The 25,828-nt window shown below is 38.2% G+C and overlaps 1 protein-coding gene across 1 annotated transcript in view; it reads left to right on the forward strand.

Moving 5' to 3' along the window:
* LOC139701098 (uncharacterized) overlaps nt 1-25,828 on the forward strand; it is a 243,025-nt gene that overhangs the window by 93,990 nt on the left and 123,207 nt on the right. Inside the window, exon 2 of the mRNA XM_071599674.1 lies at nt 8,198-8,257. Coding sequence (XP_071455775.1) covers nt 8,198-8,257 — 60 coding nt within the window. The remainder of the gene's footprint in view (nt 1-8,197; nt 8,258-25,828) is intronic.

Below are 25,828 nucleotides of genomic sequence, written 5' to 3' on the forward strand. Positions count from 1 at the left end.
GTAAGCAACCCAAAGGTTACATGTTGTAGGCGAGTGTGAAAATCACCTAACACACATGACCTACAGCTTGTGAAAATCACGAATTCACGCCTTGAAAGGCACATAAGGGTCTCATTCTAATTCGTTTTCCTATGCTTCTTATAATGTTAAATGAAGATCTAGTTACCATTGTTATTTGATGGCCTCCCATTAAAACTAAGTAGGCTTCCGAAGGACGCTGACCGAACATGTGAACATTTCTTAGTCCCAGTCAATAAGACCCAACCTAACACCACAAACGCCAATAAAATATTCTTCAATTCCGCATACTTTCGTTTCTTCCATCATTCCCTCCAACATTTTTATTCTTCTCCTCCCTGTACCTTGCTGACCTAACGTCCTCCCGTCTATCATAGTATTCATCATTCCACTACCAATCAAAATGTTCTTCAACCACCTTTCCTGCCCCCTTGGGATTTCTCCCGATATCCCTCTTACCACTCCTGATTTCTTGATACAAGTACATCGAAGATATAGTAAATCACCGTAAAATCACGCTGTATCGGGAGGCTCCAATTCGCAGGGAAGTTTACCACCTATTACGTTATCACGCATTTAAAACGTAACGTGCAATCCAAATTCAATAGCACGGCTATTGAAATTCTCCCATATTTAATTAACTCATTGAGATGGCAAACCCATAATATTCCTTTTTCTATATCGCATTCATTTTTAGTTAAATGATGCGCATACCACACATAAGGGTAAACACCTGATTTCCCACTCCCCATAATGAAGGGGTTCTCAATGAAGTCAAGCGATGGTTGGTACATCCTCTTTTAAGTATTCATGCTCCTTCAGATAGCGGTAGAAGGTGTTCGAGGTTGCTGCCGAGAACTTTAAGGAGAATTAAATTATTTTCAATGCAATTAAGCGGCTATATTGGGTATCAGACCATCCTTAAGAACTCTTTTATATCTTTTTGGGTATCCGACGCACTTCTGCAAAAAAATTATGAAAATTTTTGGATCGTTTTTTTTCTTTTTCCTCCCCAAATCGTGTATTCTTTTCCTCTATCCTTCAAGATTGACCAAATTTATTCATTATTCAATAGGCACATTTTTTGCCAGAAAATCTGCGTGAGCCATGTATTTTAATATCGTTTTCATGCTAGCCTACCAGCTACCTCTTTTTCTGCACATTTAGTTGTTTGGACTCATTTGAACTTATCTGCATTTACCTCTGCGTCCGATTAATTTTTTCAATCTACATGATTACATCACCGAACCACCAATCATTATCTTCTAATTTTGTCTTTTACTTTTGTAAAGCAGTTACCTGTCTATACATCTACCCCTATACTATATTTTGCAAGCCGTCACAGGGCATGTAGTGGGATTGGTTGGGTACAAGCCATACATGCAACACTGTTAGTTTATGCATGAATTTGAATATATATTAGCTCATATACAAAACCTCCTACACATGAACACATTCATGCCAATATATATCATGCAATAATTGACTAAACCATTAAATATTTTCCTTGTGGGTTAAAAATTTCTAGAGCTTTGGTTGGATTTTATTATGATTGCGTATCGTTCGAAGGAAGATCGAGTTCTCGAATCTGCCTATGACGGTGTTTATCTCTTTAATTTTATTCCTAGGTTGTATCTACCAGTATAATTTGGTGTCGCTACAATTTTCTTGATTTCGTACGGCAACTAAGGTGTCCTGTATATTTATAAATACCTGATCACTTTCTAAAGGTCTACAGGACACACATTTTTATTATTGTGCCTTGTTAAATTTCTCTCTTAGGGCCTTAAAATGTGTTTCTATCAATTTTGCTTGTATATCCAAAAGTTCAACGAGAATATTTTCCTTACTTAATATTTAAATGCATCAATTATACGAATTGTAATTATTGTGTGCGCGTGGTTCCATAGTTGGATGGGTGATGGAGGGATGAAATATGGATGCAGAAAATTTAAATTAGCAATAGATTGCTGAAGGCTGCGATAGAGAGGGGAGTGTTTGCTACGAGATGTGCAGGTTGGAAAAGAATATATTTGTTGAATAAAGGGAGTTGGTGTGTATGCGGCATTAAAAAACTTTTTTTTTGTATTGAGCTTCAGGTTTTGTCTTCTTACACTGAGCTGAGAAATGTAGCGATGATTAACTTGTGTCCATCCAAAAATCTTCCCTAAAAGGATTGTCTACCTTACAGTAATAACTATTGTAATTATATGACACGTAATTATTCCTCAGGACCACGAGCGTTCCAAATGCTGACCATGTATTCTCTTGAATTACACGTATCCGGTTTCGTAATTGAGATCAAAAATCCGTCATTTTGGAACGTTCGTTTGTTTAATCCGTCGAAAAGTAAGAAAAACGCTCCTAAATTAGAATAATTTAAATGAGAATCCCATAACAGGTTACGATCTATTTGATGAGGGCCCGATTCACGTGATGATCCTCTCTTACGCGGAGGGCTTACTGATTCCAAAATCTCTTTAAATTTCCTCTGGCTCGCTCCGTCCGATTGCATCTCCAATGGGTTAAGGAAGTTAGTTCTCTCCCCGACTCCGCTCACTACCAAATTGATTCCTTTCATGTGAATTCGCTTTACGCTTCATTTACACAAGCCTTGAATGAAAGAGGGGCATTAAACCTCCGTTTTTGTCCGAGTAATTTGATACTAATGGATACTCTTCCTTGGATACTAACGCCCCCGAATGTATTAACTTCAAGACTAAGAATTTTATGATCCAGTTAAACACAGCAATTATTGCATTATGTGTATGGGCTCGTGCATACATAGAAGAGCATGCTCACGAGTTTATTGTATATTAGCTTATATATATATATATATATATATATATATATATATATATATACCCTGTATATATTTTTAGACTATACAGATACAAAGAAAGGACACTCATAATATGTTATTCGACGTTTCGACGGCTTCTTTGTGTCTCTATAGTCTAAAAATCTACATCTGTGTTTTATATATTCGTGCGTCGCCGGGGAGCGTTCCATTTCGAAGATTTATGTATATATATATATATATATATATATATATATATATATATATATATATATATATATATATATATATGTATATATTTACACACGTGATATACATGATATACGTGATACAAAAATATTAATTTATTCATGCATTAATATGTATGTATGTATACAATATATACATTATATTCTCTCTCTCTCTCTCTATATACAGGTATATATCCAGAATAATGCATCAATGAATGAATATTTTTGTATTTATGGCTGGTGGCTTAAAATCTCTCGCCACACTCTTCCTCGGTGACTTGCTTGATGTTGAGCGGATTTTGATATTAATACTTAATTTTGAATTTCTTAAAGCATTTCCTGCTCTCTTTTCTGTTTTGCATTTCCTTTTTGACCCTATCTGCGCAGTATTTCACTTTAAAACTACGGTTTAAAAAAAATTATTTTTCGGTTGGGTAGTATATCATAATAATTGGGCTTCCTCTCATCGCCTATACGTTTATGAATACATTATATATTTGCCCGCAAAATTTTGTATGTTTTTTTGGTCTTTAGCTTGAACTTGAACTGGCCATAAGATTTTCGTAGTTGAGGAAGAGTCTCTGGCGTAAATTCTTGGGGAGAGACTACATATGAAAGCTGTGGTCTTTCCGTGCTTACATCTGAAGAAGACGCAAAGCACATTTCCACTTAAGCCATGTTCCTTTCTATAAATGCCATGCGTTTCTTATGTGCAACGACCGGAAAAGGTGAGACTTACTTTTATAGGTTTATACTTGCTCGTTCGGACAGTCAATGAAAATTTCGAGATCTGGGAAAAAACGCGAGAATTTCCCCCCTCATTTATTGTTACTAACTAAACATCTGTTGAAAACACAATATTTCTCCGCGTGATTTTGTATTTGATACTGTAAATTATTTTCTGTAAAGATGGTCAGTAGTTATTCATGAATCTACATTGACGTGAACTATCGTCTCTCATGTAAACCAACGTAGAGCTGCGTAAATTCTTTATAAACTCTCTTTCCTGGAATGTTCCTGTGTTCCTTTTCCTAAAGTCTATGTATCTCTCTGATATAGGATTTACCTGCGCTGCCACATATTAATTTTAGATAATTTTACCATAAATAATTAGGTAATAATTTTCAGTTAATGAGGCAGTTGTTTATATTTTTGTTTTCAAGTCATACCTTTCTCTTATAATATAATTTCACTGATAATTAATGATGTCTCAGTTACTCTGCAATTACCAGGTACACGGTATAACCGATTATAATTTCAGTCCCCGTCAATTAAGTATCCAGGACCGCCAACGGGCGATTTGAGCCAGTGACGTGTACTTACTCGAGAGAAGAAAAAAAAATAGTTTTGAAAACACCTGGTAGAAAAACTGTCTTGAAATTATGTATTTTTTGCATACACACTCAAACGTACGAACATGACCGACACGTTGTTTCATTTTGGGGAAGGCACTGTCAGGAAAATCCTGGTTTACGTTAAAGAAGATAAAAAAAAGTATCAATTTTAATTTCTCCCATTTATTCTATTTTTGTATGCTCATTTTCACCCTGTCACGTTCATATAGTATATTGCTTCATTAATTATACGACTGGTTAAAAAGGAAAGTATTACCATGACTGCAGCCAAGCGACTCAACCGATTTTAAATTAATTATGCATCGTTAGAATTCTTACATTATTGAAAGTATTATACAACATATATATGTGTGTGTATTTATGTCTGTTTTTGCATTGAAATTCGAGAAACCGATATTTGGAAATTGGATGGCACAAGCGTTAGACAAGAAATTGCAAAAACACAGAGTACACATCTTTTTTGTCTTCTCTAATATTTTGTATTCTTACTTCAGTCATACATACCTTAATACATAGGGGATCGGGTTGGTTGCGGTGGCCAACTTACTTGCTTCCCACCCAGAAGGCCCCGGTTCGGATCCCGGAGGAAGCAGATATTTTGAAGTGGTGTCCCGATTCCTACTTTAGGTGCTTTGTGAAGATCACTTAGAGTGAGTACGCCGTCCGTCGGATGAGAAGTTAAGCTGCTGACCCCTTGGCGCTTTTCGTTAAGAGTAGGCTAATGCCGATGCCGGGTTTCTTTCCGTCATTCCTTCTTTCCTGCCAATCCCTAATGGTAAAAATGACCTCAGCTCTCGGCCACCTCCCCTATAAAACTACTACTCAGTTTAGAATTCTTTTCTATGTTATTATGACTTTTTTACTTTTTGGAATAATTTTCAGAAAATATGGTAAAATTATCTTTTTACAAAATATTTCAGTCCCATGGAGCATCTAGACATGCCATATCTGTCCAATGTGACCTAAAATTTTCAAAAAACACTCAATTATTTCGTGACGTCAGTCTACAAATTCTTCGATGAAGCCAGATTTATTTTTGTGGACTGACATATAATTCTAATGTTTTTTTCTCTTGAATATTAAAAATTAGACGAACTACGAGTCTCTGTTACATTTGATGATTCCTACGACCTGTCAAAAAAAATCAAGTAACTCAATTCCTTTTTCCCCATTCAATTTCCGCAGATGTTAAATAATATTCATTGCGATATAATTGTAGTCCCGTGTGTTACACGGGTCCAAATTATTGTCTAAAACAAGGTATCCGAAGCTTGACATCATGAGACCTCACACTGTTCTCTTCATAACAGCGACCTTAAAACTGTATTGTCTCTCGTATCGCATTATTTAATTACTAAAGTTATACCGTGAACAAAAAAATTAATGTTGTTTTTCCTTTATTTTATACGCGACTCTGTTTACTACTACTTGCGTCGTAGACTTCTTTTTCTTTGCGTCGCTGACTTCCCTATACTCATATCTATAATTAAATCCTAATTAAAATTCGTCCGGCACACCTGTAGAGCCCTCCCGGCTATGAAAAGCTGGTGAAAATAGTCGCCGTGTGCGGCTGGGTGGAGAAAATTACTTGGATTGAGAGAAGGACTGAGGATGAAGTTTTACGGATGTTAAGTGGGTGGGAGAAATTTTGAGAGGTCGTACGATGCTGGAGGAAGTGAGAGAAGGGACATTTTATAGGCAAACGTGGAAGAGGAAGGAAGGAAATAGATTTGTTAGACCGTACGAAGGCAGGCGGAAAGGACAAAGAACTGAGGACGGAAATAATTAACGGGAAACAAGAGGTAATCCATGCGATACGTAATGTGAAATTGTTTATTATGAGCTACAAAAACCTACTCTTCTTGCGCAAACAGAAACGAAAACAAAGGAAGAAGTACTGGGTAGGGTGAGGGAGAAGAGTGGGAGATTTGTTGGCAGAGATTCATTGGTGGTAGGATAAGTGGATGCAGAGCATTTTCATTGGAAATGGGATTTTGGGGAAATATAATAGCAGGGGAGAACGTTAGGCAAGCGAGGAAGGGGAAATATCGTCTTCAAGAAATCTTGTTCAAGGAAACTTGTAGATAATTGACTTCATGACTGCGGTCATGTTCAACTTGTGAGACCAAAGACGGCCATCCGCCGTCCTCATAAAGTCCTCGGTCAGAGTCCCGCTCGAAATTACTAAAATTGCTTACTGAATAGAATTCATCATTTTGAACTCATATTTGGAAAATTTGCTTAGCAACACGCAACTGTTGAGATGGCAGTGAATGATGGTTCTGTTGCCTTCTTTCGAATCGCTGCGTTGTTTGTTTGGATTATTAAAAGAAACGAATCGTTTTTCGATTTTTGCCACCGGCGTATTATTCCACCATTTAATTTGAAAAAGTAATTTAAAAAATTAGTTGCCAATTTATAATTTATCCCAGCCATTCGGTTTTATTGGTTTCCCTGATGGCTATTAAAATTTGTCCTCCATTATTTAAACCTGAAATCATTTTATTATAGTTTCTCCTTGTTGTATCTGTGAAATGACAGCAACAGCTACAGAACTCCAAATAAATAAATATATATATATATACATATATATATATATATATATATATATATATATATATATATATATATGTGGGTCGCGGTAGTCCAGGGGGTACAGCGTTGGACTGCTGACCGGAGGGTCCCGGGTTCGATTCCCGGGCGAGGCACTCTGGGCTGGGGGGTGGATTTTTCGGGTACCAGATCTTCCTGGGAAACTATAAGCGGCACAGGGAAAGGAACTGGCCCCCCAATTTCACGCGCCGTGTAGTACTCTATCATCACCTTCCAAACCGACCTTCGGGTTGATTACTGTGTGTATGGTTATATATCCTGTAATGTAATGCTCGATGCACACGAAAATATACAAATAGTTAAAACTGGTTTCAGGAAAGATTTTTAAAACTAAAAATACCTCTAATATTTCGGAATTCCTAGCCACCTTCATCAGTTTACTAAGGAGTCTCGTATGAATGTGGCTGGGATTACCGAAATATATATATATATATATATATATATATATATATGCTTTCGTAGACGTAACACGGAAGTGCCGAATAGTACAATAAACAGTAACACACAATATAGAAACACAAAAAAAGGAACACTCACACGTATTTTCTTGATATTTCGACGGAAACAATAAGTTAATTAATCATTACTTCTATATCTTCAGAGGAAGACGGATTGTTTCCGTCGAAATATCAAGAAAATACGTGTGAGTGTTCCTTTTTTTGTGTTTCTATATTGTGTGTTACTGTTTATTGTACTATATATATATATATATATATATATATATATATATATGTATATGTATATATGTATATATTTATAAGTGATGTGGCATCTAAATATAAATTTATACATATATATTTACTTATCTTTATATTTGTATAGATTAGTGAGTAGTCGGTAAACGATCTCACCTCATCACGAAAATAAGTATCAATCCATCGAATACTGGACATACACGGTTCCAGGCGAAAGGAGTTTTTTGGACTCACTACATCACCATTTTACCGTATATTATTAATGACATTTGAGCCAAATGGAAAAGGGGAGGGCTAGGAGACAAATTCAATTTCTCCGGAATAAATATACGCCTGTTTATCCATCCACGTCGCCCTACTCGACAGCAACGAATTCATTACCCACCCCAAGACCTCCTCCCCATCCCTATGTTTAATTCATATTTTGTTTCCGTATAATTACACTCTTAACTTTATCCCCCCCTCTCTTTCTCTCTCCCCTTACAGTTCTCTGGTGGTTCCCGGAGCAAGGACGCCGAGTGTATGCAGGCACCGGATTGCTTCGTGGTGAGTACACACCTGCTCGGATCATTATGCGAATGTGGCATTTATGCGGCGGTCAGTTGGCTGACTGTAACTATTGTCGATGACCATGCGAAATTCTTCCAGGAGTCGTATTAAATCGGATTTAACGTGGGCAGAATTTGAGATGCTGCACTGAATGAAATAGACTTCACAAAATGGCATCATCTATACCTACATCGTACCCTGCCAGCCTTTTATGAGGCGTTTAGCAAGGGATATTATATCACCAACCTTGGGTTACTAAATGGTTAAGTATGCAATGCTAGTTTTTCACAGCGAGGTTTATTGTATGTGTATCTTTTTTGATCGTGTTCAGGAATCACACGAGGAAGGAAAGGGTCTCTGTATCTATCTCTTTTATCTTACCCGGACAGTTCAATATGGCGATGAAAAAAGTGCGTAGTGATGAATTTTTGGGAAAAGAGCAATTCCCTCCCGAACTTCTGCTGCATCAGGAACTCTGAAATAGAAAGTATAGACTCGATTAAATACTTGGACTTTACCCTCAATCACGACCTCTTCTGGTGGAACATACGGAGAATAAGTACATTTGTGGACAAGCTAACCAAAAGTTAGGGTTTATTGGAAAAGTTCTTGGTAAATGTGATGAGAAGGTTAAAGAGAAATGTTATTTTTCGCTCTTTAGCCCTAATTTAAAATATGCTGCTTACATATGGGATCCTCATGAAGATGGATCCATTGCCGAATTAGATCGCGTACAGCGTAGAGGAGCTAGATTTGTGAAACGGTGTTATTACAAACTGAGTAGTGTATCAAAATTATTAGAGGACCTGGGTTGGGAACCGAGCCGTTGGCTAAATCAAAGATTAAATCTCTTGAATAAATTGGAAGGATGTCCTTTTAGCCTTGATGTAGAAAATGTATTATTACCTCCATCGTACTACGTTAGGGGAGATCATGCCAATAAAATTAGAGATATTTAGTATAGAGCAGATTTTAAGATTTCATTTTCTCCACGAACGATAAGGAATCTGAATAACGTTGTCCGACCGCGGTTTGGAGTTAAAGTATTCAGGTCAAAATTAGTCTATTGAATAATCGCCCCCTGCCACACACCCTGGCGGTGGCTCGCAGGGTACTAAATTAACATTAAAAAAAGTTTCTGCAATGATTACATTGGTGTCACAATTTAAATTGAGTGTTCTGTACCTTTCTAATAGCCTTAGTCCGAAATCGTTCCTTCGTGCTTGAAGGAAAGTCGATTTCAGCTCCCTTATGAAACGCTTCCTTATCGTAACATTTCTTCACATACCTAGTAACCCTTCTTCGCTATTCCTTCTTTTCCATTACCTTAATTGACTACGCCTCCGACGGGTCTCAAATATTTACCGGGTATTCGAAATGCGACATCACCAGTAGTGCAAAGTAGCACTTCTCACTTACTTTCTCATTACATTATTCTACATTCGTCGAATGAATTCAATTTTTTCAAGGAGGAGCCGCAAGTATCTATGGGGAACTCGTTTCCTGATAATTTTTTTTTTTGAGTGATGGTGGGAAGTTAATCGAAGGAAAAATTTAAGGCGAGGTATTATTTCACACTCTTAAGGCCCCCAAATTTTGAACATCTACCTCAGCGGGCGTGACCCCGAAGGGAAACCTGATCGTTCCCCTACTCTTTCTCATTTGCATCAATGACACTCATTTTAATGTGACCGGGAAATTCAGATTATTCAGCGTTGATACGGTCGTCTAAAATGATCTCAGTAGCAAATCAGACGTTTCAAGTATCGGGATTTTTTTCAACGATCACAACATCATTAGTGTTTCTTGTCAGGACTGGAGCCCCGAGCTAAAGTTTAATAAAAATGTCACAATCATGAAATTTTGGGAAAATCAATCTTTACCCAGGCTCAGCAGTGTTTCGGTAGAAATAAAATTGGCAAAATAAGTTAAAAACTACAAATTCTGGGACGGGACGAGTTCGTTGGGACAACCTGCAGAAAAAGAACAACGAGAATAGGGTTCAACAAAAGAATCGTGGGGCAATATTTGAAAGAAAATGTTCAGTTGTTTTTATTTTGCGTTGCTTAAGCTTTAATTAAAGTACGTTTAGAATGTTTGAAAACTGGCTGACGAGGAAGGGAAAATTTAATTAACAAATAAAGCTGCCCGTTTTGCGGAAAATCATCATGCACGAATAGAAAGCGTCACATTTCATCGGGATGATCTGTGCAGTGAGATTCTTTTAGCGCGAAGGAAGGTTAAACTCCGAGAGAAGTACAAATAAATCAAAATTTCTACAATGAATGCGAAGGGGTAATCCTAAGGCCGCATTACAATTGGGTAAAGAGAGTCCAGTGAGAAGGAAAAATTAAAGACAGAAACTATTGACGCAAAGAATCATTTCCTCTCAAGCATTTCGAGATCCCAAAAAGGAGGTGGCGTAATTTACGCAAAATTGCACTTATCGAATGTCACCAATTAACAAATCACTCAAATAAAGTGCTCTACGTTTATTTGAGATTTAGACACTTGGACGAAGTATACGCATGCCTTCATAATTAACGGAGATAACAAAGAAAATTCTTCCGTATTGCCCAAATTGATTTTGTAAAGAAACAATGGCCTTTATATTTGATCCAATCAATGTTCCAACAATGCACGCACATGTAAAAGGAAGTGATTACCTAGCATTAAAATGTACGCATAAACCGGCAAACCGTGACGTCACAAGAACGTGTGGTAGGGGTGTTAGGGCACCCGTCAAACATGATGGAATGCAAGAGGTATATACGCAGGGATTATTATATATACATATATATGTGTGTGTGTGTGTGTGTATATATATATATATATTTTTTTTTTTAATGGGCTGACACAATATAGCACTTATAGAAAAGAATAGCAACATTTAAAAGAACACTCACACGGTAAATTGTTCGAGCTTTCGGCCCTCTCAGAGGCCTTCTTCAAGTGAGTCAGGGCAGAAAGCTCGAACAATTTGCCGTGTGAGTGTTCTTTTATATGTCGCTATTCTTTTGTATATGTATTATATTGTTTCAGCCCATTATCCCATTATTGTGCCGCTCGTGTGAGTTTTTCCTTACAATCGTTATATATATATATATATATATATATATATATATATATATAGCATAAAATATGTAGTTGTATGTATTGAAGTAATAAGTACTGAATGAATCATTAATTTTCTTATTTAAGTCAATATATTGAGATGCTTGGTTTGATTTGATTATCAGTGCGAGTCGTGACGGGGAAGGAGTACTTGAATCTGTCTATGATGGAGTCCATCTTTCTTTTATTATCCCGATGGTCGAATCTACCTATTAAATTTTATAGCATAGTCATTCTCTCGATTTTTCAGGAAAACTCAGGGATCGTATTCCTCTCTAAAAGTCTTTACGCTTACTTGTTCTCTTGCTGAATCAAGAGTCTCCCAACCAATTCTTCCAGCATACCCATCGCGCTTATACTCCCCTACGAGCCATGTTTACCAAGCCTAGTGAGTTTTCTTTGAACGCTATCGAATTCCTTAATTAACGTTTTTTCTCATGTTTTTCACTTACCTTTTGCGTATAATAAATATGGCCCAGCCAAAGCGAAGCAATACCTTTCTTTTACAACTTTTTCATTAAATTTTCCCATTATCCATATAATGAGTCTAGCTTCGTTAAGACTGATCAACATATTCTTTTTCTGTGTGTTCCTAATGAAAGGATTGATATCAGTGTAACGCCCAAGTATTTCGATTCTTCTGAGATGCTTAACTCGGAGTAATGTTTTTTATAAATTACGTCTCGTTTAGATTTTATTCCGAAAACTCAATGCTATACATTTACTGTTATTTAATTCTAACTGTTAACTTGAATCTCTCATTACTTATCTATATATCTGTTTGAATATCGAGGAACGTATTTCGTAAAATTAATTGAAACCGTTGATTTGGAAAAACCCATCCTTTTGATGAGTTTGATGGTGGATTCAATATCGAAGAATTAAAGAAAAAAACCTATTGAAACATGAGAAACGATCCATTTAAAAAAAAAAATACCCTATCTGTTGGACTTCCGTCTCGGTAAAACGGGGAAGTTTCTGGCTATCCCAGTATTCTGTTGAACGCGTTGCTAAATATGTTTCATTCGGACGTGAAATTCGGCGTTGAATCTCTATTGAGAGTGGCATGCGCACAAGTGGTCTATTGCGATTTACTTCCCATCGCGTCGACAAATAAATGGGGGTAATAACTCCGACGAAATAGAGTATCGACAAAAAAGGAACCGAAGCAATCTCTTATCATGCAACTTCATTATTGAATATTACGTATGGGTTGGGATTCACCGTAAACATTAATTGTTCATGCAACAACTAGAGTATTAGACGAATATTTATTACATAAATATAACACTGGCTAAGAGTAAACACTTTTAGACCTGCAATGCATTGGTAAGAGAGACTATGACAAAAGTTTAAGATACGTGTACATCAACACAATACACCTCAAGCCAACCCTAGGGCGAGTGGCGGTAGGTGTTAGGACACCACCCGTAACAGAGAATGCAACTGCATAAAAACAAACCAAAAACATATTAATGAACACCCTCACAGACGAATATATTCATTCAAAACTTAATTTAACTTACACATATCCGAATACATATACTAGCAACTAACATAAAGATGCACCTACGAATGTACCAGATATCTGCGCAGCGATAAATCTTGTCCTCGCTTTTAATTCGAATGTCTTTACTATTACTATTATGGCTTTGATTTTTTGTTATTGTGATTTATGATTGTCCGAGGGAAGGACGAATATTTCAACATATCTATCTGTACTGGAGTCTATCTCCCTTATCTTATCTTTGTGGTTGAACCTAACCAAATCTTATAATGCCATGATAATTCCATTTGCATCAAAGTTAAAATCTCGTGTTCTCAGCTTTTAAAAATTCTGTCTTGCTTGTTCTGTATAGTACTACGCAGCACAAGTATTTAAAGAAACCTTTTTCCCAGGAACAATTCATGACCACAACATCGTATAACATTACCTGTCTGAAATACCCGAAACTTAAGTAATACGTAATGCCCATTATCACTAATAGCACTGATGGCTGTTGACATTAGTCCACTCCCTGGTACATGCCATCATTATGGCTTGAAAGATAAAACGTAGAGGTGTACTACAACTCTCCAGGAGCTCAGTTCCGACTTTCTGGCTGTGACAGATTTAATAATTGCCATAGTATTTCCACAAGAGTGCTTTGCGTCGGAGTGGATTTGAATACGCGTTACGCTGTGTGCTGAAAGGAAAGCTATACTATTTTAGACCCTGGATATCCTTTTAAGTTCTCTGTACCTCGCTAGGAATTCCGAAAATTTCATCATCAGAGTGTATCTTAAGAGAGCTTCATTCGCTATCAATTTTAATAAGTGTGCTTTTTTGCACCTTGTTTCCTGTATTTCTCCCATAAAAAGTGAACAATGAAATGAACGATGCTGATATTTCCAGTTAAAAATTTACCTTTTAAAGTATAAAACCAAGTTAAACAGAAAGGTAATATCGGCGTATTTTCCCTTTTTGCATAAAAAAATAGAGAAGTCTTTCAACATCACGTTTGGAAGATTTCAATTCAATAATATTCCCAGTGTTTTCGAATTCATCGTCATGATTGATAAAATGGCGGCTTGGATGAAATTGGGCGTTTGTTACTTTTTGCTTCGGTTCTCAGTTTAAAGCCAAATTAACTGAAGGATGAAATGCCTTTTTTTTCAGCAATCCCTCTGCTCCAGAAATTCCGTTCTCCCGCCAATTTGCTTGATGGTGCGAATTTAAGGGGGTGCGTTATCGAGATGCATCAACCGAATTTTAAAGTTGTATTCACGTCGTATTGCATTTCGAGGTCAGATAGTTAAGATAGAAGACCAATAGTGGTAGGAAGGATACTGGGGTAATTGACGGTCAAGGAAATGAAGAAGTAGGATTTATTTAAGATGCTCTCGGGAAAATATGGCATAAAGGCGAAAGAGCGATGTTATTTTTTCCCTTTTTGGGCTTAACTGTGGCATGATGTTGGTAAATGGGAGATTTGGAGATGTGGGCGGGCATAGAATAATGGAAAAATCAAATGAAACGAAAGGAAAATAAACAAAGAAGTGCTAGTCATGGTAGGGGAAGAAGGTTGATGATGGAAAGAATGCGAGGTAGCATGGGAAAGCGGTTGAGTCGGTGGATATATTGATTGGCAATGGAATGATGAAGACTGTGATAGACGGGAGAATTTCGGGTAATTGAGGTCGAGGGAGGAAAAGATTAAACACATTGAACGGAATGAAAGGCGGTGGAGGAATTAAATTAATGAATTATCAGTCGTTATGTGATGGCTTTAGGGTAGTTGATTGCGTTTTACCTGAGGCAAAGAAAAGTATCAGTGATTATTCCATCAGAAAACCTACAGTGACAGGTAGATTACGGTTAATTAGAGAAAATGGGATTCGTAGAAAGTAGGTTCGCTAGCTAACTTTGATTGTTTGTTACGAAACAATCTATATCTTAATTCTAATCTGCGAACTGCTACGAGGCGGTGCGATAGGGAGAAATGGGATAAGTAAGTCACCACTCACAAGGGTAGTTGTTGATTATTATAACCGGATATAACGCTCATTGCAAGAAGTTAGAGTTGTATCGCAATGTACTTCAGAACTTTTTCTGAGTTTTTCCAAAGATCCTATGATGAACTCGTTATTTAAACAGAATTTTAGGAATGCCAAGTTGGTAATGAATTAGTTGTATCAGTTTAAAATACAGACAAATATAAGTAGTCATGCAATGAAATATCAGAGAGTTCGCCGAATAGATAGCTTTAAGAAAAGGCAAGGTTAAGTATTTTTACTCAAACAATTTGGGGAATGAATGATTTTTATATAAGTCTATCGGGGCAATGCATTTTATGATTATCAAATTATGTTTGTAGCAACTGTGAGATTTAGTTATCTTTGCATTTTGATTACTGCTAGGCACCAGATCGTATTTAATTTGGAGGGTACTAATAAAACAAGTTAACTAAAGCACGTCTAGCTATTTATAACCTCTTTTACTGTCGATATGTTTGAGAGTTTTTGAACCTTCTGACTTTTTTTGATTATATAGCGTTTCAATATTCATTAGCAAACTGTCGTTTAGAGATAATCTTGAATGATCTATGAAGTTATCATGTGTCTTTTCCAACTTTCTCTTTTATTCCCGGTCCTAATAGGCCCAACTCTTGATTCCTACATCTCTGGAAAACTAAATGGTGCCCTGCAATCCAACGCTAGGATGTACGGAATGGGGTGATTACACACTTTGCATGCCATATTAAAATTAAGTGTTGATTAAATGTAATGTACCGATATTAAATGTTAAATGATTCAATTGATTGAAATAATTTTTGCTAAATATATGTGAACTACTTCTCATGAGTGTCAAACGCTTCTCTAAGCATGCTAGACTATATCTATTAGTAAGGAGAACAATGGAAATTCTTCTGGGGTGTTTTTTTATCAATTCCTTCAGTGTTTTTTTCCCTGCGTCATTCCACCGGAAATATCCTTTCGCTTCCTTTCTCAGCTAAATTTACTCTTCCATCACAACCCTCAAATACCCACCACCCCCGTCTCTCTCTCAATATCTATTCCATCTACATTTTCTCTCATATTCGATTTTCGCATCAGCAACCCCCACTCGGTACCCATAATTTTAATACTTCTCCGTTTCGGGATTCAGCCTGTTTCACTCATATTCTCCGCTCAGTACATCTCAAGAGTCACTCTTTTCTTTCTCTCTCTTTCTCTATTCTGCCTCTTTCCCCACCGACCTGGCTTTTTATCATTAAAACAAACACTGCACTCGGTAAGAAGTTTTCGCTAATGCTTCTTTTACGCTTGTGCAGACATATCCTACACACCGTTCACTCTCTAGATGGGCAATGCCAAGGAAGCATCCTTTTAAGTTATTTCATTAAGATTACACCCTCGCGTACTTCTTTCATTATTCAGGAGGTTCGTGTCTTTTTGTTTTACGTCTCCACTTGAATTCCGTGTCATCGAATCAACCCTCCCATCTCCTGTGCGAATTCTCATTTCGCCAGTGGAATTTCTCTTTTAACGTCCTCACTGCCACGCCCATCTTCCTCCAGAGCGTTGCTTAAATATGTATATGAATTGTTCCGCCCGCTCTAATTTATGCCCGCCCACTTTCATGCTCAACTGAGCCTTCCTACTTGCGTGCTTTCTCATTACTTTGCTTTCCTATGATTTATCTCCACCCCAAGCTTCAGACGATTATCCTGTAATTTGCTCAACAATGGTGGCGATCCTCTGGCTGAATAGTTAACTAAAGCTTTATCATCCGCCAATCTCACTGAATTAATCAGCACCCCGCCCACATTCAATCCCACTCCCATGCTTTGCTCGTCATTTCTTCAGGGAAAAATTCGAAAGGTACATCTACGCAAACCCCAAAACCCGCCGCAACGGCGTATGGTGGGGGTTTCTGGGTATATATGTATGTATGTATATATATATATATATATATATATATATATGTATTATCACCGTTGCTGTTCAACCTGTATGGAGAGGAAATGATCAAATAGGCATGGGAAGAACTGGAGGTAGGAATGAAAGTGGGCGGGGAATTCGTAAAATCAGTTAGGTTTGCTGATGACCAAGCTTTAGTTTGTCAGTCAGCCAAGAGGTTGCAAGCATTGCTGAGTGAATTGGAAATTCAGTGCGACAGGTATGGGACGAGAACCAATATTAATAAAACAAAGGTTATACGATTTTCTAGAAAGATAAAGGCTAAGCTAAACATTAAAATAGGAGGGCAAAAACTAGAGCAGGTAGAACAGTTTACGTATCTCGGTAGTGTTTTGGACCAACACGGTCAAAGTAGTAGGGACGTGAGGAGAAGAATTGCGCTATACAAAGATGCTTTCACAAGGAGGAGGGAGTTGATGACAGGGACGTTGAGTAGGGATATTAAGAAAAGACTCGTAAAAACTTTAATATGGAGCGTAGCTATGTACGGTGCGGAAACGTGGTCATTGAAGCCGGAGGATAGACGTAGATTGGAGGCTTTTGAAATGTGGGTGTGGAGAAGAATGGAGAAGGTGAAATGGACAGAGAAGAAAACAAACGAGGAAGTACTTGGTATGGTGGTTGAAGAGAGGAGTAGGATGATGGATTTTTTTGTTTTGTTAGGAGTAATAAAATGTTTGTTTGGTAGTTGTGTCCATACAAAAACCTACCTTAACCGGCAGATTACCCTTAAAAAAAATATATATGTATATATGTGTGTGTGTATGTGTGTGTGTGTGTGTGCAGCTAATATACAAGAGAACTGCGCACAAGCAGTCGTTATAATTGATACAATAGGTAGCTTGTTTGGTTAAATCATTGAGTTTTAGTGTTATGCTAATACATTCAGAGGCTTGTGATAGTTTTTTTTTGACTAAGTATTGTGTGAGGGAAAAACGAGTACTTGACTCTGATGGTGACGTTGTTTCTCTTATTTTATACCAGTGTTCGAATCTTCAAAAATTACGTGGGGCCATAACAATTCCCTCCTTGTCGCAACAAACGCGGATGTTCTGTATCTTCCTGAAGGTCTAGGTCTAACCGGCTCTCTTCATTCATTCAAGTGGTTCCCAGACTTGTAGGTACTTCTCCAACATACACGTCACCCACACCCATATATTTTTAACTAAGCTAACGGCTTTTTCTGAACCATTTTCAATTCCTCAATTAACGCTTTCTCCCTGGGATGTAAAATACTTTTCTTGTGTTCCGAATGTGGGCTAACTAGTTATAGTTGTGAGCTAAGCTGGCAATAAAAAGTATCCTAGGTACTGGTTTAAATAAGGATCCTCACCTATTCTCTTAATATCAATGCCTTTTTCTCGATTTGCCATCAGCTATTTTATCTTACTAACGTCGTGGGCTCTGGGGTGGAGCCAACCAATACGAATACCGTTTGAAATTGTACGCTGGGCACTTTTTCTTAGAGTTCTCTTCCTTAAAAAGACCTTAATAGACTTCCAGCGTCAAGAGTCACCTCGGAATGAGTGGCTTAGTTCTCCCTTCAGCATTTAAATTTTTCCAAAAGATATTAATAAGCTATCTAACAAGTTACCTAGTTTTAGGAATAAAATGGAGGATTGGAGCACAAAAAAAGACCAAATGGGAGCACTTTTTGACTTGTTAAAACTTTTTCCTTCGTAACCGACCAACAAAATTCAATATATTACATCATCTTCATTTGCTTGGATGGTAAAAAATTGAAATAATGGAAAAATGGTGCTATTTGTTAAAAAATATGTCCGTTTCAATTGATACTGACGCCTATTATTGAAATTAGAAAGCGTGAATTATGTTTTCATCTTAAAATATTTATTTAGCCAAACATTTCCTAGGTTTCGTGGAAGCTCGCTATAACTAGATGGGGGTGCACGATGACCACCACCATGTGCAGTGCCTCTTTTTGGTGGGGCGGAGGGAAGGTGGGTGAATTTTTGTCCGAAGGTTACTCTCAATAAAAGGGGACAACATCGACTGATTAGAGAGATACGAAATTATAATTTTTCAGAGAAAAAAACAATTCTTAAAAAGGTTATATTATCCTCTCACTTTCCCCCCCTCTCAAAACTGGCGAACAAAAAGATCATGCGCACAGGTCTCCCACTACCCTCCCTTCATTACCTTCACCCACCAATTACCTTCAAAAGGGAAATTCCAACTCACGCTCGTGAACCATCTAAACTCTTCGCCATAACGGCTCACGCCACTCCTTCGCCTAATGATGCAGCTGATGATGAGCAACTATCAAGCCTAGACCGCATTGTGATAAATAAAAACTTATGCGGAGATTTTAAGTCACACTTCTTTATCTTAATATGAAGGTATTTCCCAAATTTACACAGGATACAGTTAAAACTATTAAGTTTATAATGTCGACAAACCAAGACGGAAAAATATTCCGAATATGCTGGAGAAACAAATGAGAGATGTTCAATTCCCAGGTAATAATTTTCCTTGAGAGGGTGGCGAAATACATAATTGGTATAAAATAAAAAGAGAGACCAAAAAAAATTACCTACCAAGAGTTATCCTTTGGCGTTCTTTTCCGTTTTTAGCTATCAACTTAGTTTACAGACACACGCATGGGTAACCCTCCCAAAAAATGCATTATGGTAAGAGTTATCACGAATCAATGAAAAGCATAATATAATGATATACCTACTATATGCGAACTTGGCATGCATTGCATTACACACTGAGTTACTGAACGGAGGGCCCGGGATACGTTACTGGGCATCCTAATCTTCACCAGAGTGTATGTATGAAACTTACTGTTCCTGAGACACGACATTTTGTTTATTTGCAATTATATGTTTGTTGAGAGTGTTACCATGAATATATGTGGAAGAAATAATGACTGAGTTAAAAAAAGTTATATTGATGGGGAAACAGATAAAATTCGATAAATGAAACAAAGGAACCGAATTTTTAGGAAATTTTTATAAGTTTAATTTCACATCCCTTGATAAGTTAAATATTTACGTAAAGAAAATGATTTTTCTGAAACACGAATGCCTTTTAAAGCTAAAACGGTTACCATTTCTATGGGTACAACTTGGAGAGGCTGTGAACAAATCAAAAAAGTTGTTATTAATTTAGTCACAGCTTGATTACTGTGGGTTTATCTATCATTTGAAACCATAGAAAATAATCAAAGTGCTTATTTAAAACAATTTTCGTTTTAATATTTGCCTTGCCGTCTATCGTGATGGAATTTTGTTTTTAAAATTTATTTTCCAGTCGTTTTAAGAGGTCGAGCTTGGGCAGTTTTGTCAAGATTGTGTTGCCCTTTTCATGGTCCATGGAAATGGCCAGTGGGAATGAGCTGGGGACTTTCTGGACAATCAATGCGCCTGAGAGAAAGTGTTTGTGGTAAGCTAATGCCATGAAGCTGGGAGTTTATTTCGCCCAATGGTGTTTAAAAAGAATAAAGCGTCAGCTTTGGTGCCCGTAGTGTACACAACCGTAAGAAATTAAATTTTCCTCAATTGTAAACATAGCTCCCATTGTCATATAGTATTCTGTTTTTTCTCTGAAACATGGCTCCAAGTCCCTCTGGACTAATGGATAAGGCATCGGTTTTATAAACCGGAGATCGGGGAATTGAGTCCCCCCAAGGGTAAATTTTTTCAGCCCCGATAGGGTTACATTCCTGCCTACCAACACAGAGGCCGCGGGTTTGATTCCAGCCTACTTGGCCCGTTTTCCTCCAAATATGTTATTGTGTTGTAATTTTAAATGTTTTGAATGTTATGTGTTAGAGTTACGTGGAAGAAAGGACTATTTCGTCTTAATCTCGCCCCAATTAAAGACAATATACGAGGGTCATCCGGAAAGTAGTACCCGTTCGTGCCGCATGAAGTGCTGACGACGCGAGTAGCCGCTGGACGAGGTCAGATAGCTTCAGTGGCTTGTCTGCCTTCTCTGAGCCAAGTTGCGTGACGCTAGCATTGCCTGTGTTGTTTCTGTGATTGTTTACAATGTTTAAAAAAATTGAGAACGCCGCCAGTTGTGAAGTGAGGGCAGTGATTAAATTCCTCAATGCAAGAAACGTTCGCCCATGTGATATTCATCGCCAATTAAAGGAGGTGTATGGAGACAATGTAATGGACGAGTCGTCTGTTCGGCGGTGGTGTCGCAACTTCAACATGGGGAGGGGGAACACACACGACGATGAGCGTTCGGAGAGACCGTCTGTCATTACAGACCAACTGGTGAGCTCAGTTGACGAATTCGTGAGGAACGATCGGCGCGTCACAATTGATGACATCTGTGAGCATTTTCCCAATGTTTCTCGAACAATTGTTCATGAAATTGTTAAACACCATCTGCATTATGCAAAAATTTGTGCAAGATGGGTCCCTCGCGTATCTCAATGAGCTGGCGGCGAAGGACTATGCAGCAGGAATACAGAAACTTGTCACACGTTATGACAAATGCCTTAATTTGCTTGGAGATTATGTTGAGAAGTAGTTTAAAGTATCCTCTTTCAAATAAAATTTTTTATGTTTGTTAATATTTACTTTTGTGTCTTTATTTCACGAACGGGTACTACTTTCCGGATGACCCTCGTATTAATAAAATAAATGTGTCAAGTCATTTTCTGCCTTAAAGAGGAAATCGGATTTCATTGAATGACATGGACTTCGTTACTCGTCAATATGTACGAATAACAGGTCAAACGAGCGGAAGATATGTACTAGACTAAGAGAAATCATTGAAAAGATTTTTCGGTGAAAACGAATTATTTCACATATAATCAATGCCCCGAATAATTTCGCAATGGCGTATGGCGGGTGTTGTTAGACCATTAGCCATACTTGCAGGAATTAATTCATGCATGGATTTGAATATATGTTAGCTAATGTACAAAGCACTAGTCTACATATACACTATGCGTCAGAAATAGCTTTTTATGAACGCCAAGGGGTCCACAATCGTCCTCTAGTGATCTCCACATAGAGCCTCTATCAGAAATCGGGATACCACTGAAAAATACTTCCAAATCCGTGATTCGAACCCGGGCCCTCGTGGTAGCGAGACAGTGCATCGATCACCGCACTACCTCAAGGTCCTTTCAATATTGAGACATCTCCTGGATTTTAATACATTTATTTGTAACGAATGGAGTGGCCAAGTCACGAGGAAAAAGATGCATGCTATTTTGAATCCCATTCTAAGGGGAAGATTTTTAAATTGTGAAAATAGCCACATTTATGCTCAATTTTGCTGTGTTGTTGAAATAGGTAAAGGTATCTAATGATCCGTCATTCTCATCACTCTACATTTTTGGCTCATTCCACCCTATTACACGCCTATTAAAATCCACTAACCAAACGGAACATACTATGTCATTTTCTCATTGTTTCATTTTCTCTAATGATATTCTCATTATTGCTCGGACTCGTTAGGGCTTCCTAACTTCATATCAATGACCATATGATTACTTCATTCTGGAAGCCATCAGTTATCCATAGATTTAATTTTTGGAGTCATCCCATGCCTTGCGCTTATTTGTTGGGCTTGAAGCGTAATATGGAAAGTCATTAATGAAATAACATGAATGAAATTTTGGTCTTTTCGTATACTAATTTTAATATAAGATAAAAAAATCTCGAATGTGTTAAGATTTACGATTGTTTTGTTTATTTTTTCTCACCATGAAGGCGATATCGATATAATTAGATAAAAGAAGGAAATGAGTTGAGGATCGATTTGACGTTTGTTTATCGTGAATTGGAGCGGTCTTGATGTGAATGCGATGGGAGACTTCGCAAATTGAATCTAATGTTCGATCCCGTGGATTCGGTTCGCCGTTTCGACCGGTTTGCGATGCCCACAAATGTCATCGTTGGACCCCTGACTCAAACGACCCGAAGTGAATGGCCAAAGACTCCCGAGGACGCGTGCTACCAACGGATGTTCGACATCTCTCGGTAGCATCGACTCAATGAATCATATCCGGCACCGTGATCGACTGCACAGTCATCGATATCTTGAAAAAATGACTCTTCCCTCCATTTCCGAACTTCAGCTCCTGTTTGAAGACTGGACTCATTTCGCGAAATGTTCCAAAAAAGATTTTGGGAGGAGGGGGAAAGAGGGATTCGGCGTGGGGGGGGGGAGAGAGGATACGGAATATCGTTGGGGGTAGCGGTAGGATGAGGGGTTGAGGAAGAAGGCAACGGAGGTTCGTATTCCCCCACCCACCCCCCCCTCTCTAGGGAAACTTGATGAAAAGCGAAGGCATTATCAGGATCCCTTCGAGGCACGAGGTCCGCGCCTCCGGTAGCAGAGCAAACAAAAGGGGAGGAAAGGAAAGAATCGGCGAAGGGGGTTTGTGTGTGTGGGGGGGAGGGGGAGGTGGATGGAGGCAAGTGGCTTAATGGCGAGCGATCGGTAATCACCGTTGATGGAGTGCATCGATCGCGGGCGACCGACGAAGTTAAAGCCTTCGCCTCTGTCTGCGAAGGGAGAAGAGGAGGAACCGATGTTGACATCAATCACTATGGCCACGGGGGAAGGGGTAGGAGCGGGCTTCTCGCACGGGTCGCGAGCTGCCATTGGCGGTTTAATCACGGGGCCGCCGCTTTCGAACGCGATGGACCTCCCTCATGTACTGATGGTGATTGAGATCGCCGAAATGACCGACTTGGCCCACCGCCAAGAACCCCCCCCCCCACCTTCTGCCTGCCTCCCACCCCCGTTATAGGGTATCTCCACCCTCGGCCCACTCCCCAGGGGTGGATATAGGATTTTTGCGAGGGGGAATGGAAAGGAGCGAGCCGGAGTTCCCTACGGAGAAGCTTCCAATAAACTGATATGGTGTCAATAAAAATGTGAATCGAATATTTTAGTTTTATGCTTTTCCCCCTCTATCTTCCCATAAAAATGCTTCGTTCATTCGTTTTGTTCTTCCGATTAAATTGTACGTATTTCGAACGGTCCCTAACGATTATTATCTTCCAAGTATCGGGAGAAATTCCTTTTGTTTGGCCGACATCATTTCATTTTTCATTTCGTCGCAAGTTCTGCCTGCCTTCCAGCTGTCGTTTCATCAGTGCTGGCGAATAAAATAATAATTTTAAAAAATGTAAGCTATGAGGTGATGAAAAGAATCCTTCTGTCACATTCATCGCACGATAGTTATTAACTCTCCATTATTAAAAAAAAAACATTCCGAATGGCGTTTTCGTCTTCTGCTAGAAGTAAAGAGATTTAGTTGAATGTACTTCTTTAGAAATCGTAAAAATATTAAGTGTTGAAAACATTATTATTTTCATTTCTAATAGAAGTACATCGGACTGGATTAGTTATTGATTGACCCAAAATGTTTTCCTACACATCTGAATCGCATCTAACTCGATGCTAAATGCCGTGTTTCCATGCATTCCAATTAATCATTGTTTTCAGTCCGCATACTTTCTACCCCTTCCCCCAATATGCTATCCGACAAAGCTATTCATTTCCTCTTTCCCTCCTCTAGTCCGCGCAACAAATTAAGCTCTATCAACCTTCCATTTCCAGACAATATGCTCCGCTTTTATCAATCACTTACTGAATTTAAAAACTTTATAATATGCATAACATTATCCAGAGATGTTTAAATGAAAATTTTTTCCACTAAAAAAATTTTTCATCAAAATATTTTCCACTATTTTCTAAAGGGGTAGATGATGTACATCGCCTTGAACCCCCACTTCAATCTGTATTCTCCCCCGTGAGTTCATCCCCATGGAAGCGGCTGTTCAGTATGCCTTCTCCCCTTCCTGTTCCTCTACAAGCCACCGCTGCCATTACGGAATTTCATTAATTACAACTTGAACTAACAAGCGTATACGCGCCCATCTACTTACGTGGTACCTTTGAAGCCGCCGTTAGGGTCTGCGACAGGAGGAGATTCCACCCCTTGCATGCAATTTCCCCCCCCTGCCGCCGAAAAGCACTGTAATCAACTCAAACGTCGGTACCATAGGTGAGGGTAGAGCTCACCTGGCCTATACGGGGCGTGAAATTCACGCATTGACAACAGGGTAGCGAGGTCAATTTTTTCCTTTGTACTAATTACGTAGTTATTCTAGACCAAAAAATTCTAAAATATTATTTGCAGAGGGTGTGCAACGTAGTGTGTACGTATTTACTCATTTGCAGTCGAGACGAATAATTCCTCTGCTCAAGCTTTCCGATTACGTTAATGTCAATTACTTAGGCCAGACGGACACATTCATGGAAGGCATGACCAGTCAGTGGAGGGCTTTAGTGAAGGTATAATATGGCCATATGTCACAAACACATATTAAGTATCTTATCTTTTTCGTATATCTCGTTTTCAACGATCGTTTCACTAATGATCCTCCCTTTCAAATGCTCGGAGTTCAGTCCTAAGAGCGTTCCTGAACGTGTTTATAATTTTGATTTGTAAAAACGGCGAGGATGTTTTGTCAGCTTATTCTGATAAAACTACTTGTTAATTTAAAAAATCTATTCACACATTAAAATGAAATAAGTAACTTTGTAATTCCATACACACTTCATATAGAACACGAACTAGGTTTCGCCGTAGGGTGTCGTTTTCTAAATAAAGTTTGTGATGAATTACTAAGTTACTTATTTCATTTCAATGTGCTGTGTTAATTCCATAAAGATACGCCGGAGACAACGAATATCTGAAAATATTTCGAAGATTTCATGCGGGAAACTCTCTGTATTTATTAGCTTTAGAGGTGAAAATTTTAACGAACGTTAAAAAATCCGTTGTTTTTTCGCGAACTGCTGAAAATACAATTATTCATCGTAAGGAAGAGGTGCATAGGATATTACTGCAGCAAATATTTATGTTCGCCCCAATGTGCGTCACCTATATGAGTGATTTAAAATATCGATGTTTTCATCTCTCATCAGGACACGTAGGTAATGGCAAATATTAATTAATATTTTATCTAGATTTTGATT

Source organism: Hetaerina americana, unplaced genomic scaffold (genome assembly GCF_022747635.1).
Source record: "Hetaerina americana unplaced genomic scaffold, ioHetAmer1.1.p SCAF_11, whole genome shotgun sequence".
NCBI lineage: Eukaryota > Metazoa > Arthropoda > Insecta > Odonata > Calopterygidae > Hetaerina > Hetaerina americana.